Source organism: Babylonia areolata, chromosome 29 (assembly GCF_041734735.1).
Source record: "Babylonia areolata isolate BAREFJ2019XMU chromosome 29, ASM4173473v1, whole genome shotgun sequence".
NCBI classification, from domain to species: Eukaryota; Metazoa; Mollusca; class Gastropoda; order Neogastropoda; family Buccinidae; genus Babylonia; species Babylonia areolata.
This window is the reverse complement of record NC_134904.1, coordinates 18879658-18899472: the sequence shown is the minus strand read 5'-3', so window position 1 is coordinate 18899472 and position 19815 is coordinate 18879658. Positions and strand designations below refer to the sequence as shown.

The following is a 19815-nucleotide window of genomic DNA, read 5'->3' as shown; positions in this document are numbered from 1 at the left end:
GGCAAAATGAATGAATGTGGGGTGGGGGAGATGACGGATTTTCGTCTAAATCACAAAATTAATGTAGATTGACGTTAAGCAAAAGAACGAACGCACGCACGCACGCACGCACACTGACAGACACACTGACCGACGGTGACACACAGACACCGTGGCCAGACTAACACACACACACACAGAGCTTCTGTTTCTTAGTTGCCCAAAACAAGTCCTGAAGGCGCTCTGTGTGTGTGTGTGTGTGTGGGGGGGGGGGGGTCACGGTGGGGGGGGGGGGGGGTGTGCCACCGAGTGTGCAGGACAGAAAGTATGACAATTGTAAGGTAAACGCCATGCTTTTTGTGCATCTATATGCATTCCCATCAATTCATTTTCTTTTCTTTCCTATTTAGATTCTCTCTCTCTCTCTCTCTCTCTCTCTCTCTCTCTCTCTCTTTTCTTTCTTTTCTGCTCCATGTCCAATCTAATATAGGGGAAGTAACCCTCTTTTCGAATTCTCTTGAAAGTTAACTCCCTTAGAAAGGTAAACTTTTGCTTGGAGCGTTGTCAAAAAACATTCACAACACTTCCGGTGTTGTTGGTGGAGCACTTCCAAACCCACCAGAGCATGACAACAGTGCGCTAACAGCTTGGAAAACTTAATCGACAGTGTGAAATAAATTTTAAAAAAAAGAAAAGAAAAACTAATCAACATGGCGCATGCAGGACCATCAAGGGATAGAGACGAAGATCATGACAGTAGAGGCGACGAGAAAGATGCATTGATCGCGAGAGGTCCGAGAGAGCCTGTCGAGTTAATCGTGTTTCTCAGAGACCGAGCGGGCATCTACTTTCATCTCGAAGACGGACACCTCATCAAAGCAGACGAACTCCTGGAACTGGTTATCCAAGAGCAGGGTCTGCCCCCTTGGGCGAAAGAGGTGTTTTCGTTGTGGTTTGTGTCGTCCATTTTGGACGTGCGGTTGAAGAGACATCACCAGCCGTTCCAGATCATCCAACAGTGGGACGAGTTGTGTGCCTTGTACACTGACGCCAACAACGAAGAGATCCGAGACAGCGAGCCAGTTCTGATGGTGCAAAGGGATGTCTTTTATCCTCTGGAACAGGTCAGACGTGTGTTGGTTTAAACAGTATGTTTGTATTTGGAACGTCACAATACTCAGTTAACATGACAGCAAGAAAAGTATATTCTTTCTAAATCCCTGTCAAGAAAAGTTACATATTGGGGAATGATGGGGAAAATGTTATAAAAAAAAGATAAAAAAACACACAAAAACAGGGATCGGAGGGGAAAATTGTGATGATGCATTAATTGGGTGATAGTCTGACACAGTGACAGACAAATGTATTTAATTAATTAATTAATTATTGAAATAGATGTTGAGAATTAAAGTGAATAGTGTTGATTACTGTTATGTGTTAAAAACTAAATGAGCAGCTTTAATGTGGTTCCTGTTCAGGCTGTTGTCTGCTACCATCATTATTTAATTATTATCAACTAATTGATAGTATTAATTGTTTTGACGAGCATGATTTCATTGTTCTTTCTTGAAAGGTTTGAAATTTTATTTTTCTTGGGTCTGTATCAAGAAGTTAAATATATTTGTAATATTCACTGACGCCAACAGGGAAGAGATGAGATACACGAAGTGGCCCTTATGGTGCATGACATGATGCTGGTATTGATGAAGACTTGCACACAGTCTGACAGTGCGCACATGAATATGTATACATGTGTGTGTGTGTGTGTGTGTGTGTAATGATTTTAATGTGACATGTTAGAGTGAGGAAGACTAACACTCACAGTGTGTGCATGAGTGTGTGTGTGTGTGTGTGTGTGTGTGTTTTGATTTGAACGTGTCATGTCATGATGTTGGTCTGATGAAGTCAAACACATTGTGCATGCATGAATATGTGTGTGTGTGGGGGGTTAATGTGTTCTGATTTGAGCATGACATGTTGGTCCGATGAAGACCAACAGTAACACACAGTGTATGCTTGAAAATGTGTTAAATGTATGCATGTTTGTGTGTGTGTGTGTGTGTGTGTGTGTGCTGATTTGAGCATGACACATTCACACTGTGCCATGATGGGCTCGCTGGGTGGTCACTTCCTTCCTGAATCGCCTGTCTGTCAGGAGGTGCAGATAACGGATGAACAGACGCTATGCTTGCTGTACCACGAGGCCAAGTACAACGTGGTGCAGGGTCGCTTTGCCCTCACCCCTCAGGACTACCACCGTCTGGCTGGCCTGCAGGTCTGTGCTCTCTGTCTCTTTCTCTGTCTGTCTGTCTCTCTCAGACTCAGTCTGTGCTTCTCTCTCTCTCTCTCGTTCTCTCGTTTTCTTTTGCTCTCTGTTGCTCTCTCCCTCAGTCTATTTCTCTCTCTCTCTTTCTTTCTCCCCCTCTCTCTCTCTCTCACTCTTTCTCTGTGTCTGTCTGTGTCTCCACTCCACTCCATCTCGCTCACTACGATCGGCTTCAGATCCACTCTGTTTACGCATACCCAGATTCAAACACTCGACTGTTGGCAGCAGTTCTTTCTCTGTCTCTGGACCTTGCAATTGGAATGAACTTCCTCTTTCGCTTCGTCAAGTCTCCACACTCAGCTCTTTCAAGTCTGGCCTTAAAACCCACTTCTTCCCAAAATAGTCTCCCTTGCCTGCCTCTTCCTTGTCTTTAGTTTCTACAGTTTTAGAGTTATGCATGCGTGTGAATGACTGGTACGAAAGCGCTCTGATTTGTCTCTGCACAAGATTCAGCGATATATAAATACCATTATTATTATTATTATTATTTATTATTTATTATCTCTCTTTCTTGATCTCCCTCTCTCTCTGTTTTTATCCTCCAACCCCCAGGCAAACATGTACTTTACCTTCAAAATAACAAAGTTAGGTTTTGAATTAACTACAAGGGGTTAAAGGTCTGAATTCTAATGACGAAAGTAGTTTTCCAAGTCTGCTTTGTGATAGTCATGTCCGACTTTGACCATCAGACCAGCAGTGGAGGCAACTGCTGTCCTGACTATCTCAGTATCTGGGCTAGAATTTGATTGTAGTGGAGAGAGTCTTGCCCAAGTGACATCCCTTCTGTCTTGGCTGGTCAGTACGAATACACTGTTACAATACAGTGACACTTAGTGATTTATATATGTGTGTGTATGTGTGTGTATGTGTGTGTGTGTGTGTGTGTGCGCGCATGTATGGACATTTTTACTTGTAATGATTTTTATGCCAAAAAAAAGCTTTTTATTGTATTTTACTCAAAAGATGTGTGCTGTATTTTACTTATTAGATGTGCCTTGAGCATAAAATTGTATTGAACAAAAGGTGTGATTCAATAAACTATTATCTTTATTATTATTATTATTATTATACGTAAAAACACCCCCATTCCATTGTGTGTCCGTCAGGCGCTGATCCGCCTGGGCAAGTTCTTTTGAACAAAAGGTGCAGCTGAAATAAAGTATTCATATTATTATCATTATCATTATTATTATTTTTTTTTTTTATTATTCTATTATCATTATTTGTATTATTAGTCTTAGTATTATTAGTATGCAAAAAAACTATTATTGGTATTATTGTTACTATGCATAAAAAAAACTATCATAATAATCATGTGTTATTATCATGCATTAAAACAACTCATTCTGTGTGTCGGGTCTAGGCGCTGATCCACCTGGGCAAGTTCTCATCGCAGTCCCACATGTTGGCCAGTTACCGTAGCAACCTGGTGATGTTCTACCCGGAGAGCATGTACACGAAGGAGCGCTTCCTCTTCTTCGCCCGCCTCAGGGCTCAGGCCCGGGACTGCGAGGAGCTCTTCATGCAGGCACACCAGGAGGTCAGGCTGCGTGCAGTGTTGGCCCAGTGGTAACCAGCAAGTCCCATCTAGGAAGCGAGATCGAATCTTGAGCGCACTGGTTCCAGTCGAATCCCACAGTCGCCAGTTTTTTTTAATTTTCTCTCCCCCTTTCCCTTCCGCTAGACTTTGAATGGTGGTCTGGATGCTAGTTGTTTGGATGAGATGATAAACCGAGGTCTCATCTGGGTTGTCCCTGGCAAAATTGTGTAGAAAAATCCACTTCAGTAGGAAAAACAAATAGTTTCAGTTTCAGTTTCTCAAGGAGACATCACTGTGTTGGGACCAATCCATATATGTATGCTACACCACAATCTGCTAGGCAGATACCCATCTCACCAGCATCAGTAACCCAACGCACTTAGTCAGGCCTTTCTCAAGGAAGCGTCACTGTATTCGGACAAATCCATATACGCTACACCATATCTGCTAGGCAGATGCCTGACTAACAGCGGTAATCCAGTGTACTTAGTCAGGCCTTTCTCAAGGAAGCGTCACTGTGTTCGGACAAATCCATATACGTACACTACACCATATCTGCTAGGCAGATGCCTGACCAGCAGCATTATCCAACACGCTGAGTCAGGCCTTGAGTGCATGCATGTATATATTTCTGTACCTATCAGACTGGATTTCTTCTACAGAATTTTGCAAGATCACAACACTCTAGTTGCCATGGGTTCTTTTTCAGTGCACAGAGTGTGTGCTGCTGCACACAGGACCTCGGTTTATCGTCTCATCGGAATGACTAAACGCTCAGTTTGATTTTCCATCAAACTTGGGAGAAAGGGCGAGAGCGGGATTCGAACCCACACCCTCACAGACTCTGTGTATCGGTATCTGAGCATCTTAACTATTCTGCCACCTACCGCCCAGTGGTAACGAGTCCCACCTGGGAAGTGAGAGAATCTGAGCTCACTGGTTTGAATCCCACAGTCGCCAGTATTTTATTTTCTCCCCTTCCGCTAGACCTTGTTGAGTGGTAGTCTGGAAGCTAATCATTCAAATGAGACGATAGACCAAGGTCCCATGTGCAGCATGCACAAAGCGCATGTAAAAAAAACAAAACCTACAGCAATAAAAGGGTTGTCCATGGCAACATTCTGGAGAAGAGATCCACTCTGCTAGGTACATGAATATATAAGCACGCACTCAAGGCCGGACTAAGCGCCTTAGATATAATTATAAAAAAACAAAGAAGAGCTGACCAACAGCTGCCATTGCATGCTCATCATTCGTTTCCTGTGTCATTCAATCAGATTTCAGGCACACACATACACTCAGATTGACATGTAACATTTTATGTGTATGACTGTTTTGTTTATTTACCCCCCCATTAGGCAGCCATACTCTGTTTTCGGGGGTGTGCATGCTGGGTATGTTCTTGTTTTCATGACCCACCGAATGCTGACATAGATTACAGGATCTTTTAAAGTGCATATTTGAGAGACAGAGAGGCAGAGAGAGAGAGAGAGAGAGGGAGGGTGAGGAAGAAAGAGAGAGAAAGAGGGAAGGAGAGAGAGAGGGAGGTAGAGACAGAAATATGTAATGAATTATGAATGAATGGAAGAAGAGTTTATCAATCTCAGTTCAAGGATGTTTAAATGAAAAAATATTGGAATTTGTTTTGTCAAATCTATGAACGAAGAGTTTGCCAATTTCTGTCCATAGATGATACGATCTCTGAAGAGTTTGCCAATATCTATTGTCAGATCTGTGAATAAAGATTTTGCCAGTCTCTGTTCAAAGAAATTGCTGGTTTCTATTCACAGATCTCTGAAGAGTTTGCCGGTCTCAGTTCACAGATCTTTGGAGAGTTTGTCTATCTTTGTTCACAGATCACTGCAGAATTTGCTGGTCTCTGTTCACAGATCTCAGAAGATTTTGCCAGTCTCTGTTTTCACAGATTTCTGAAGAGTTTGTCAAGTTCTGTTTTCACAGGTCTCTGAAGAGTTCATCCATCTCTGTTGACAGATCTCTGAAGAATTCACCCATCTCTGTAGACAGATCTCAAAAGAGTTTGCCCATCTCTGTTGACAGATCTCTGAAGAGTTTGCCCATTTCTGTTGACAGATCTCTGAAGAGTTCACCCATTTCTGTTGACAGATTTCTGAAGAGTTTGCCCATCTCTGTTGACAGATCTCTGAAGAGGTCACCAATCTCTGAAGAGTTTGCCAATCTCTGTTGACAGATCTCTGAAGTGTTTGCGTCCCTGGACGTGAACAGCTCCCTGTCCACACTGTACCGCCGCTACCTGGAGGTGTGCTGGAGCTACCCGTTCTATGGCTCTGCCTTCTTCTCCGGGCACGTGGAGACCCCATCCAGTCGCCTGAAGAAGTTCATCCTGCCCACGCCGGACACCCCGGTGCACACCGCCATCAACATCGACGGCGTCTCCGTCATCGACCGAGCGCGCAGCGAGCTGCTCCTGTCCATCCCGTTCTCACAGCTCTCCTGGGAGTTCCGCGATCCTGACTTTGACGGGGACAACGACCCCCCTCCCTGCCTCTTCCTCCAGTTCCTGGCCAGCCAGGGCCCGGCGGACGGGAAGGACGGTGAGGCCAGCAACGGGAAGCATGGAGATCTGGAAGGAGGGAGCCCAGTGGCGCCGCTGACCAAGCTCCTGAAGATCTACTCCCGCGAGGCCAAGCTGATGGACGCGCTGATCGAGACGTGCGTACGCCGCAAGCTGAGTCGGCAGGGTGAGGGGGATCCTCCTGGGTTAGATTCCGTGGACTCGGGGCCGTCGTTCAGCACCTTGGCTCGCGGTGTGCGGAACCGGCTTGAGCGGCTGTGTCTGTCCACGTTCACCAAGGATGGGGAGTTACAGACCCAGTGAAGCCTCGGCTTGTGGTCAGTCATCAGCCATCTTCGCAGCGCCATTGCGGAATCGTTCAGGCATTGGGCTTCTGATCCAGTGTTCACCAGTGATCAGGGTTACTCCACTTAGGTTGTATTGTGTTTATTATTGTATTGTATTACTCTTTTTTGTCACAACAGAATTCTCTGTGTGAAATTCGGGCTGCTCTCCCCAGGGAGAGTGCGTCGCTACACTGAGAGCGCCACCCATTTTTTGGTGTTTTTTTTTCTGCCTGCAGTTTTTTTTTAATTTGTTTTCCTATCAAAGTGGATTTTCTACAGAATTTCACCAGGGACAACCCTTTTGTTGCCGTGGGTTCTTTTACATGCGCTTAGTGCATGCTGCACACAGGACCTTGGTTTATCGTCTCATCCAAATGACTAGCGGTCTAGTGGAGGGGGAGAAAATACTGGAAACTATGGTATTTGAACCAGTGCACTTAAGATTCTCTCACTTCCTAGGTGGATGTGTTACCTCTAGGCCAACACTCTACTTAAAAACTCTGGTGGAATCGGCCAGGTGTTGGACATCTGATCTAGTGTTCAGCAGTGATCAGGGTTTGAGGCACTGTTGCTGTGACCTTGGGAAAAATCACTTTACTTCGATTTTTGTGACTCCACCTTGGTGTGAATGGGTATCTGATTTAGGTTGGGGAGGGTTAAAAACGGTGGAAGGAGAGTGTCGGTCCCTGCCGAGTCATAGACAGCTGTAGGACAATCTTTAACCTTTTTTTTAAGGCTGCTTAGCGTTAGGAATTTTCTTCAGTCTGAGGAACAAGCATGGCGTTAACTCATCAAGCCCTGCTCCTGATCATTGCTCTGTTGTCGACACTCATCTCATTGAAATACTTTACACAATCCTACACATCTCATTGAAATACTTTACACAATCCTACACGTCTCATTGAAATACTTTACACAATCCTACACATCTCATTGAAATACTTTACACAGTCCTACACATCTCATTGAAATACTTTACACAATCCTACACGTCTCATTGAAATACTTTACACAATGCTACATGTCTCATTGAAATACTTGACACAATCCTACACATCTCATTGAAATACTTTACACAATCTACACACATAAATTGTGCAGTATTTCCAGATGTGTTCACAGGTAATTTGGAGGAAAAACCGAGTATTTTCTGTATTTTTCCCCATCAGTGTGGCATGAAAGGCCGTGGACTCCCCAGGGCTGACCGGGTGAAGAGTGTCCTGAACACAGAGCAAAGTCAGTGCTGCTGAGGTCGCTTAGGCCGCCCAGCCTAGGAGTGTGCATGTTTTGTGTGCAGTGTCCTTTTTCTGCCGTCAAGTTTGTTCCCCCCCCCTCCCTCCCTCCCCCCCCCTCTGCATTTTATCTTACTTCATTATCTGTCTGCTTACTTTTGTTTGGTTTAATTATTTATTCATTAATTTAATGATGTATCCATTTATATGTTTATGCTTCTTTTTTTTTCCTGTAGAGGCCTGCTTTTTTAATTTTCCCTAAAGGCCTGACTAAGCAGGTTGGGTTATGCTGCTGGTCAGGCATATATGGATTTGTCTGAACGCAGTGACGCCTCCTTGAGTAACTGAACTCAGCTTTTTGCCGTCGTGGTGGTGGCATGCATTGTTCTGTTGCTAGTTTTGTTTGTTTGGGTTTTTTTTTTGGTTTTTTTGATTTTTTTAATTTTTATTCATGTTTTTGTTGTTTGCGGGAGGAGGGGTATTTGTAGTTATGTTTTTGTTGTGGGGGGTAGGAGGGGTTTTTGTAGTTATGTTTTTGTTGTTGGGGTGGTGAGGGTGGGGGTGGGGGTGGGGTACTTGTATGTTTGTTTTTGTTGTTTTGGGAAAGGTATTTGTAGTTATGTGTTTGTTGTGGGGGGAGAGGAGGAGGGGTATTTGTAGTTATGTTTTTGTTGGGGGAGGAGGAGGAGTATTTGTAGTTATGTGTTTGTTGGGGGAGGAGTATTTGTAGTTATATGTTTGTTGGGGGAGGAGTATTTGTAGTTATGTGTTTGTTGTGGGAGGAGGCGGAGGGGTATTTGTAGTTATGTTTTTGTTGGGGGAGGAGGAGGAGGAGTATTTGTAGTTATGTGTTTGTTGTGGGAGGAGGAGGCGGTGGGGTATTCGTAGTTATGTTTTTGTTGTTGGGAGGAGGAGGAGGAGGAGTATTTTGTAATTATGTTTTTGTTGTTGGGAGGAGGAGGGGTATTTGTAGTTATGTTTTTGTTGGGGGAGGAGGAGGAGTATTTTGTAGTTATGTTTTTGTTGTTGGGAGGAGGATGAGGAGGGGTATTTGTAGTTATGTTTTTGTTGTTGGGAGGAGGAGGGGTATTTGTAGTTATGTTTTTGTTTAGTTTGTTTGTGGTCGCTGGATTGGTTGGTGAGAATTTGGGTTGAGGAACAGATTGTTTCTGTTGTTGTTGTCCTTAGGGGAGGGTGGTAGGGGGTTGTGTGGTGTTGGACCATGTGCTTTTTATTTATTTATTTATTCATTTGTTTATTTATTTTTTTTATTGGAAAGGGAGTCAATTCCCTTCACGAGCTAACATGAATCATCAGGTGGTTGACGCAGTGCAGATAAGCTGTAATATTGTATGACTTGTATTTTGTTTTATTTTATTTTCTACAGCAAATTAGCATGCATGTACCAAATGTGATGCTTGTCATTTATTAACTACAGCAAACATCTTATTATATTAACATGACATGGCATTTTTTACCACTCTTTTTAGTTTTACACCAGCTGTCTTGGTATATTGACAATGACTGGATAGTTTAAGTTAATGAGGGCTTGTAACTATTGCAAATTTGGCATGTTTTTGATGAACATTTTTTAAAATCTTACATAAAAGTCTGGCATAGAGGCTTTTAAGAGAAAGTGATGTTTGTCCAACATTTTGGTTGATAGAATCTTTTACATAGAGGCGTATCTCATGATTTTTTTAGTGGTTTTTTTTTTTTTCATAGTTTTTCATTTAACAGGTTTTGGATAGAGCATCTTTTATGCTTGAATATGTTTGCAATATGAAGCACATTGCTATATATTTAACTAATTTGCACTTTTTGTTAAGATAATTTTTGGTGTTTTTTTTTATATAAACAAATCTGTCCTAAACATTTATGGAAAAAATGCAAATTGTACTTTGTGTCTTCTTTGTTTCTGTTTTAGGCCAGTCAGATTATGACAGCATTCTTTTGCAAGATGTGTGGCACCTTTTTTAATTCCACGGATAAAGATTTCTTTTTGCATTGATTTATCGTTGTGATTTCAGTAACTGAACAATTGATTTGATAGTGTCATTTTTGAGGTGTTTTTTTTTGTTTTGTTTCTTTTGTGTGAGCCTGTGTTCATTATTCAAATTTAAAGTTTTGACGTCTGTTGTATTAGTGATTTCATTATGGAAGTATTTAATAGTTAGTCACTACTCAGCAATGATGAAATGATATTTTATTAAATGCTTTTTTATTTATTCATTGATGTTTTCATGCTTTTAGGAAAAATGAATAACACAGTAACTCTGGCCAGCTGTCTGTATGGAATGTGTGTGTGTGTGTGTGTGTGTGTGTGTGTGTGTGTTATTCTTAACTAGATCACTCCAAACGTGGTACTTATTAAAGCTGGTACTTTTATTTGTTTGTTTGTTTTTATTTTAGTCAGAGAATCTCACAACTTTACATGCTCATTCCTTTTGATGGTCACAAACTTTTAGCTACCATTCTTTGGATGAAATTAGAATATTGTTTCATTGTTCAAAGTGTTATGGTCACAATGTGTAATTGTAGCATTTGGATTTCTCTCAATGTTCCATTCAGATTCATGTTGAGGGTTGACTGTTTCACTTTGTGCATGTTACAGAATTATGAAGATGGGTAACAGTCTTGAAGCTGCCATACAACTTTGTCAAAACTGTGATTTTTGCATCTTGCATTATTTTAGGTGTGTTTAAAATTTTCACTGGTGTGTGAAATTAGTACAGTCAGTACTGTCAGTTCTTTGAGAGATTACAGTAGTGAAGTGTATCTTATACATATTGCAGGCACACGTTATGTCAGTTCTTCACTCTTAACACTTCAGTGTCTCTCATTCTGACTCCAGCACAGTATGCACGCACATAAGTTTCCTGCTGCCTGCTGACATTCTTCTTCTTCGTTCATGGGCTGCAACTCCCTCGTTCACTCGAATGTATACGAGTGGGCTTTTACATCTATGACCGTTGTTACCCCGCTATGTAGGCAGCCATACTCCATTTTCAGGGTTGTGCATGCTGGGTATATTCTTGTTTCCATAACCCACCAAACGCTGACATGGATTACAGGTTCTTTGACATGCGTATTTGGTCTTCTGCTTGCGTGTACACACGAAGGGGGTTCAGGCACTGGCAGGTCTGCACATATGTTGACCTGGGAGATCGGAAAAATCTCCATCCTTTACCCACCAGGCACCGTTACCAAGATTCAAACCTTCGACCCTCAGATTGAAAGTCCAATGCTTTAACAGTTCGGCTATTGCGCCCGTCAGACTGACATACGACTTCAGCTAAGTGAGTAACAGATTGCAGAGAAACATGATATTACCAGACCTGTTAACCCTTTTGATTTAGATGTCATTTATTCAAGTTTTTTGTTGGATTACATTATCAGCAAACCACTAACAGTCAGCAAATTCTTATTTTGTGGTTGTTTGAAGTACAAATTTTGAAAATACACTTTGAGTAATTTTTGATCCAATGTTTTGCATCGGCATTTATTACCCACTGGAGTCGAGCAGTCATGAATTTAATTTTGGTGAATGGGGCACCGTTTTCTCAGGCAGAAAACCATAGCACTTCAGACTTGAAGATGGTGAAGCGTTCGCTGTTCGGGTGCATGGTACGGACTTTGAGGATGAAGACAGTGGTCACGCACTGAGGAAAGCACCAAGCATTGGCGCTCTGAGATATTGAAAAACATGTACAGAACAGTGGCATTGAAAAACATGTACAGAGCAGTGGCATTGAAAAACATGTACAGAACAGTGGCATTGAAAAACATGTACAGAACAGTGGCATTGAAAAACATGTACAGAACAGTGGCATTGAAAAACATGTACAGAACAGTGGCATTGAAAAACATGTACAGAACAGTGGCATTGAAAACATGTACAGAACAGTGGCATTGAAAAACATGTACAGAGCAGTGGCACTGGATTTAGCCAGGATTACTAATCTGTTGCCTAAGATGACTATTTTTGGCTTTTCCTATTACCATTAGAAGAGAAATGGTAGAGAACACATGGTGCAGAACAGTCAAAGGAGAACTCGAGTCCCTGAAACACACCTCAAAAACAGATTAGAGTGCTGTTTCTTGGTTGTAGGTATGTACTAATGCCACGTTCAAAGTTTATAGGGGTAGAAAGGTCTGTATCACAGTGTTACTGGAAAAACCACTAGGTCTTAACCCTCACATCGCCGGCTATGTTCAAGCTGCTAACGTTTGCTAGCCGGCTAAGTCAGCTGCACAGTACAGCTGAAAACTGGCTGTGCAGCAGAGCAGCCAATGGGAATGTGGGGTACTCATTTTTTGGCTGCCATTTGACACGAACCATTCTCCACTGTCACTGTCAGCAGCAAAATAATTTTCTGCCAAACACCTTTTAATTAGGTTTGCAGTTTGCTGTCTTGTATAGTGTGATCAACAGCGAGACTGCTAGTTACAGTCTGAACTGGTTGAAGGACTCGCCATCGTTCAAACTAAGTTTTAAAAAAAGCTGATGAAAAGTGCTCCAAACCGCACGAGAGTTGGTTCAACAATGAGAAGGATGTTTCCGGCACATGTGGCAGGAAGTGCTGAATAAGTTGGGTCTTATTTTTGAAGAGTAGCGCAAGTTTGTTAACTTTGTGCGGCGACTGTGGTGTTCTCACAGCAAGTTACCGAGTGGTGACTATGCAGCCGAAGGGTTCAATCCAAGCTCTTACAGAAACAGTGTTATTGTCTGTGGTTCAACAGGACCATACTCAGAGATGCCAACAGTTAGGATTTTGCCGTATTTTGTTACTCTCGACTGCAATTTATTCTGATGTTATGCCAACGTCAAAATTGTTCCTATGAGTTCATTTTCGACTACATAGCATGGTCACATGCTTTCCTATAGTAACATTACCCAGACGCTCTAGACCTATTGATCATGAGGCCAAGGCAGTCACTACTTACCCTGGTCTCATGTGATGATGCTTAGCTAATTGTGTGCGTGTTTACATTGAAACAGCATTGAGTGGACCAATCAGCTTAATCGTAGCAGTTACACCATGTTGCAGGTAGGCCCAAGTGTTTGTATGCCTTGTAGATAAAACATACGTTTGTTGATGTGGCTTGCAGGCTGGGTGTTAGTACCAAATTCAGAATGTACCAACCAAATTACCTGATTGTTCCAACAAACACTTGACAGGGGTTGGCATGTCTGTGTATTAAGCAGACACAGCATGGCATTGGGGCAGTACTGCATGTGTTGATTTGATCTCAACTGTTCATTTTCTCTCTAATCATGTTGCCATGTAAACTTAAAGTCGGTGATGGTGGCCTTTGCTTTAAACATTAGTCTGATTTGTGAAATTATTTATTTATTTATATTTGTTGGTATTGGAGTTGGGACGATTCTGTATGACATGTATCGGACTAATGATTAAGAGTGCACATTTTATGATACTGCATTCTTATGGTGTAAAGGAAATTGTAAATGTGTCACGTTACAATAATATATAGAAATTTTATGCTGTTTTATCTGTCATCGATTCTCACAAGAATTCAGTCTTTGTCTCTGTGAAGTAATTGTAATGGAAAGTTGAATTTTGTAATGCACATGTATTATATTGTGAAATATACAAGCATACTTCAGCATGTCCTATTAGTTAGAGAATAAGAAGCAGGTGTTTGAAATAGTTTGTTTTATCATCCTGTTGAACTGTTAGATATTTAAGTCTTGATTTTAGATGTACTGTACTGAAATAGCCATGTTCACAGCTCACAGTGTATATTTTTTTCCTTTTGTAAAGTGTTTTACTCCAGAAGAAATAATCAGTTTGTATACATGTACATACGGTGATTAGATGTACACTTTGGGCCGCCTGCCCGTTACATTTCTGTGCCTGATCAAAACGGGAACAGAAATGGCTTTTTATGTGCTGTAAAACTATGCCTTTGAAATGACTGTTGATATGGATGCATTTTCATATTGTATTCAATCAGTTGGATGCGTTCGAGGTACCCCTTGGGAATGCCAGTTCGAATAGCATTGTCCACCTTCTGGAAATTCTGAGCTAGATATCTCTGCTTTTCTATGGCTCTCTTCCTGTTCTTTCTGTGGCCTCTTCCTTTCTTGTTTCCTGCCTTGCTGGTCCACTCACCTGTATGTTGTTTTAGAGAGCCTTGAGTTTCTTAATTTTCTTCGTTGGTCTTTACTGTGCATTTATCATCACTGATGCAACAATATTTTATGTGTTGAAAACATGTGTATATGGCTTCACGTTTTTCCATCATGCAATATTCTTAACATTCAAACAATAGATGTTCTTATTGTTTTTAAACTGTTTTTGAATGGCTTCATTTTTTACATGCTTATTCTTGAATGACTTCTTAATGTGGACAGAGAGAGAGAGGGGGTGGGGGGTGGAGATAATACTCTTTACGTTAACCCCTAACTGCTGAACTTTGGGGAAATGAGATCAGTATGGCATGTGTCTGCAGTGCAGTCACTGGTTTTTGTGTGTTTGTCAATGGTGTCGCTGATTTTACTGATCAAACACAGTGCAATCCCAAGAGGATGAAGTACAGATATAGAATGGTGACTGACATCCTGACCTGTAAGTTCTGTTTTATGTCAGTGAGGTGACAGCCCTTCACTGATGTCCTGACCTGTAAGTTCTGTTTTATGTCAGTGAGGTGACAGCCCTTCACTGACATCCTGACCTGTAAGTTCTGTTTTATGTCAGTGAGGTGACAGCCCTTCACTGACATACTGACCTGTAAGTTCTGTTTTATGTCAGTGAGGTGACAGCCCTTCGACTGTACTGTTAGCTCTGTCATGTCTTAGCTGACAGCCCTTCACTGACACCCTGACCTGTTAGCTCTGTCATGTCTTAGCTGACAGCCCTTCACTGACACCCTGACCTGTTAGCTCTGTCATGTCTTAGCTGACAGCCCTTCACTGACATCCTGACCTGTCAGCTCTGTCATGTCTTAGCTGACAGCCCTTCACTGACACCCAGACCTGTTAGCTCTGTCATGTCTTAGTTAACAGCCCTTCACTGACATCCTGACCTGTCAGCTCTGTCTTACCTCAGTGAGGTGACAGTCCTTCACTGACATCCTGACCTGTCAGCTCTGTCTTACCTCAGTGAGGTGACAACCCTTCACTGACATTCTGACCTTAAGTTCTGTTTTATGTCAGTGAGGTGACAGCCTTTCACTGACATCCTGACCTGTCAGCTCTGTCATGTCTTAGCTGACAGCCCTTCACTGACACCCTGACCTGTTAGCTCTGTCATGTCTTAGCTGACAGCCCTTCACTGACACCCTGACCTGTTAGCTCTTTCATGTCTTAGCTGACAGCCCTTCACTGACATCCTGACCTGTCAGCTCTGTCATGTCTTAGCTGACAGCCCTTCACTGACATCCTGACCTGTTAGCTCTGTCATGTCTTAGCTGACAGCCCTTCACTGACACCCTGACCTGTCAGCTCTGTCATGTCTTAGCTGACAGCCCTTCACTGACATCCTGACCTGTTAGCTCTGTCATGTCTTAGCTGACAGCCGTTCACTGACGACCGTACTCATCAGCAACAGTCAAGGGGTTAAAGATGTGAATGTCGCCTTACTTTTATCATAATGGTTCAGTTTTCAGTTGACAAGTGTTTGCATAATTCACTCTGTGTCACGAGTGCTTGTTAAACTGATTTCTTGTGTTCACCTTATGTAGCAGGGAAAAATGTTCTTGTGTCTATGTTTTGTACATCACCAGTTTGTCACTGAAGTTTTTTCATACAGGGATATAGAATGGCATAATATACAAAAGATTATCAGTTTTTGAAGACGCATGTATGCACCTACTACTACTACTACTACTACTACTACACACACACACACACACATACACATGTCCATACACATGCTGTCTCTTACAGACATGTACAGACACATATGCTTTTTTCTACTTCTTTCTTTGAACTCCTGTCATACTTGGTTCATTTTACATATAATATGGAAAAGGGTACAATGTAAAGCTGGTGGTTTTCATGCACGTTTACATGTATGTTAACAAAAAGCCAGATTTGTCAGAGTAAATTACAGACTGCTTGTTTTTTTTCTTCGGATGCCTCTGTACAAACCGTATTTTGAAATATATTTTCCAACTTTCAGTCATTTATTTTTGGATTATGATTGTACTATGGCCAGTTTAGTTGGAGTTTTTATGTCTTACATGGGATGTTAAAAATACATGTATGCCATTTTTTTACAAGTTATTGAAAGCTCTGTTATTTCTGTCATAGCTTGCATTTTGTGGTCCAAAGAAAATGAGTGTGAAAAAATATCAAAGTAAAACAAAACAACAATGAAACTTTCTTATCAACAGCTCTTACCATTAACAGGGTTAATCATAGCTGGGAAAAGAAAAGTCCAGATTAGAGGTTTTACAAGGGAAGCGCTGCAGTCGAATCTGTTTGGCATCAGACTTGTGATGGCCCCGGCATGGTGTTGTGACCTTGGGAAAGGGACTTTACTCTGACTTCCTTCCCTCCGCTCAGGTGTGAACGGGTACCTGGCTCAGGTTGGGGAAGGTAAAAAACAGGGGAAGTTACAGATTGGATCTCACCATCCTATTCCAAGCTGCAGACACGGTGGATATGAATTCACTGTAAAAAAACCAGGGGAAGTTACAGATTGGATCTCACCATCCTATTCCAAGCTGCAGACATGGTGGATATGAATTCACTGTAAAAAAACCAGGGGAAGTTACAGATTGGATCTCACCATCCTATTCCAAGCTGCAGACATGGTGGATATGAATTCACTGTAAAAAATAGGGGGAGTAGTGGATTAGATCTCACCTTCCTATTCCAAGCCACAGACATGGTGGATATGAATTCACTGTAAAAAACAGGGGAAGGAACAGATTGGATCTCACCTTCCTATTCCAAGCAACAGACATGGTGGATATGAATTCACTGTAAAAAAAAAAAAAAACAAAAAAAAACAAACCCAAAACAGCAGAAGGAACAGATTGGATCTCACCTTCCTGTTCCAAGCCACAGACATGGTGGATATGAATTCACTGTAAAAAAAAAAAAAAAAAAAAAAAAAGCAGAAGGAACAGATTGGATCTCACCTTCCTGTTCCAAGCCACAGACATGGTGGATATGAATTCACTGTAAAAAAACAAAAAAACAACAACAAAAAACAAACAAACAAAAAAAAACCCCAAAACAGCAGAAGGAACAGATTGGATCTCAGCATCCTATTCCAAGCGGCAGGTATGGTGGATATGAATTCACTGTAAAAAATAGGGGAAGTAGTGGATTAGATCTTACCTTCCTATTCCAAGCTGCAGACATGGTGGATATGAATTCACTGTGAAAGGTTATGGGACCTTTGAACTTTTAACGTAATCTTTTTTTTTTATGTTTGACATATAGGAAAGTAACTGATTGAGCAGCCAAACCATATGACACCAGTCTTCTTTGTTGTTGATTTCATCATTTATTTTGATTTCCATATGAGCAGCCAAACCATATGACACCAGTCTTATTTGTTGTTGATTTCATCATTTATTTAGATTTCCATTATGTATTATTTTTTTTCGTAATTCATTGTCTGCATTAATTATATCCACTGACGTGATTCTGACTGTTTCTGCTTTCTATCACTACACATTTTACTCTGCGGATAATTTTGAGAAGGAAGATAGCTGTGGAAAGATACTGAAATATGCCTTATTTATTTGAATGCCAGGTTTCCAAACAAGGTGAGGTCTTTGCCATGTACTGTTAGGCTCAATAATTATGTTGATTTATTGGTGGTGATAATTTGATTGCACACTACTCTAATATAGTGCATAGTTGTACACACTATTCTTGAAGGCATCACACTCAATCTCTCTGAAGATCTTTTCACTTCATTGTTTTCACTCATGACCTGAACAGTTGTTTGTGTCTTGATAGAAAAAATTCAATACAGTTCCAACAGAAGTAACTGATTTATAGAAAGAATTCAATATATTTCCAACAGAAGTAACTGGTTTATAGAAAGAATTCAAAATAGTTCAAACAGAAGTCACTGGTTTACAGAAACAATTCAGTACAGTTCCAACAGAAGTAACTGGTTTTATAAAGACCCTCTTTTCTTTCTGACTGTTTCAGGTTCTAGATAAGAAGTAGCAGTTGTGGTTTCATTCTGTTATGTCATAGTTTTCATACGGGTTAATTACAGTTGAACTAAGTCTGCAGTTTCAACAACAACAAAAAATAACAGCAACAAAAACTGAAGTATATTTTCTACATCTTTGACTATTTTCTATCAGCATTTTGTAAAAGACAGGTTAAATTTGAAAGCCAAAATGTTGCTGACAACTGAATGCATAAACAATCAAAATGACAGCAAATTCTCATGGATGATCTCCACACAGAAATATTATGACTTAGACTCATTCTTGAATACTCACAGCCAAAACTTCAGCAGTAAGAAGAGAATGAAAGGAGGAGATGAATCAGCTCTATATCTGCTGCAGCTGTAACGCTTTATCATTTTTTTATGTAGCAGTAGTGTTTTCATTTATTTTGCTATTTATTTGTTATATAATGTGTGCCACTGTTGAAGACATCCATGTTTTTTTCCCCCCAATATGATCATGTGAGTACATAGATAAATAAATAGACAAATATGTTTACTCATTCTCTCCCTTTCATTTTTCTTTTCTTTTCTTACAAGTTGCAGTACTGCCAGATTAATTCAAGTTGGAAAGGCTGATTGTTAACGGAACGGTTCATTGTCTGTGATTATTTTATAGATGTAACACCCACTGAGTATTGATAAAATTTTTAGCATAACTTCTTTCCATGACTTTTATTCTGTAGGTGATTTTATCTGATGTGTAGGGTTGGAAGAAGTGCCTCAAGTATTTTGGCATAACTTCTTTTGTTGAATTGTTTATTAATGAGTTTATCAAGTTGATGGTAAAGGGATATTTTATGAACCATGTGTTTGTTGCATTGTTTTGTGTGCCTCTTGTGTGTGTGTGTGTGTGTGTGTGTGTGTGTGCAAAAACATGCTTGCATGTGAAGAGCTTAAAACAGCAGAATACAGAAACATGTTTGTCAACAAAAAAAAAAGAAAAAAAGTTCTAGTTCACACACACACACACAAACACACGCACACACGAGTGCTCATGTGCACACATGCACAAGCATGCATGGATGATCACACACACACACACACACACACACACTGCATGCAGGAATGCATACATACAGACTTACACTGGAGATGTAGCTTAATTAATGTTAATTGATTTTACTTTTTTTTTTTTAATGGGCACTTGTGTATGTGTTCTGTTAAAGTCGCACTTGAGCATCCTAAAATCAGCTCAGGGATTTTGGATGCTAAAGTGGGATTCCTTCTGCCCCATTTAAGCATCCAGGAATTTAGATTTTTTTGTTTTTTGTTTTTTTGTTTTTGACAGTGGTTAATGGTGGGTGGGGGTCCCACCAGTCAGAAGGGGACAAGGAAGGAAAATGGTGGGGTGGGGAGTGGGGGTGGGAGGCCGTGCTGGTTTGCTGACATGATCGTGTAGGTGCTTGGCTGGCCGGCTGGATGGCTGGTGTTTTGACCGGCGTGGTCGGTTGTTTGCTGTCTTCAACATTCAAACATTTTTCTCTCTTCCTCTCAAAGCCTGACCAGCGGGCTGGGTCTATAAGCACTGGTCAAATAAACGTAGAGAATGAGCAATTAGCACCAGCCGGAAATGGCGTTTGATTGGCTAGAAGACAGCTGGACTATTCGCGAGACGTCTTATCACTGAGTTGCCGCGAAATTTTGACCAAGAGCAGCAAAGTTTTAACAGACTGGCTTTGTTTG

The 19815-nt window shown here is 41.1% G+C and overlaps 1 protein-coding gene and 2 long non-coding RNA genes across 3 annotated transcripts; 2 read left to right on the top strand and 1 right to left on the bottom strand.

Moving 5' to 3' along the window:
• The first annotated feature begins 576 nt into the window (after positions 1-576).
• LOC143274677 (putative FERM domain-containing protein FRMD8P1) lies at positions 577-7422 on the top strand. Its single transcript, XM_076578556.1, has 4 exons — positions 577-1103; positions 2135-2254; positions 3669-3845; positions 6055-7422. The coding sequence occupies exons 1-4, from the start codon at positions 690-692 to the stop codon at positions 6700-6702; spliced, it is 1359 nt and encodes a 452-aa protein (XP_076434671.1). The 5' UTR covers positions 577-689; the 3' UTR covers positions 6703-7422.
• A 2833-nt stretch (positions 7423-10255) lies between these two features.
• Positions 10256-18923, bottom strand: LOC143302286 (uncharacterized). Its single transcript, XR_013057921.1, has 2 exons — positions 14808-18923; positions 10256-14710 (listed from the first exon to the last, which is right to left on the bottom strand). It is a non-coding gene; the product is annotated as an uncharacterized LOC143302286 (long non-coding RNA).
• LOC143302285 (uncharacterized) lies at positions 14675-18937 on the top strand. Its single transcript, XR_013057920.1, has 2 exons — positions 14675-14737; positions 14781-18937. It is a non-coding gene; the product is annotated as an uncharacterized LOC143302285 (long non-coding RNA).
• Positions 18938-19815: the final 878 nt, after the last annotated feature.

Coding starts and splice junctions, on each gene's coding strand:
- LOC143274677 (XM_076578556.1), top strand. CDS start 690: ATGGCGCATGCAGGACCATCAAGGGATAGAGACGAAGATCATGACAGT. Junction 2,255..3,668: donor ACCGTCTGGCTGGCCTGCAG/GTCTGTGCTCTC, acceptor TGTCGGGTCTAG/GCGCTGATCCACCTGGGCAA. Junction 3,846..6,054: donor TCATGCAGGCACACCAGGAG/GTCAGGCTGCGT, acceptor CTCTGTTGACAG/ATCTCTGAAGTGTTTGCGTC.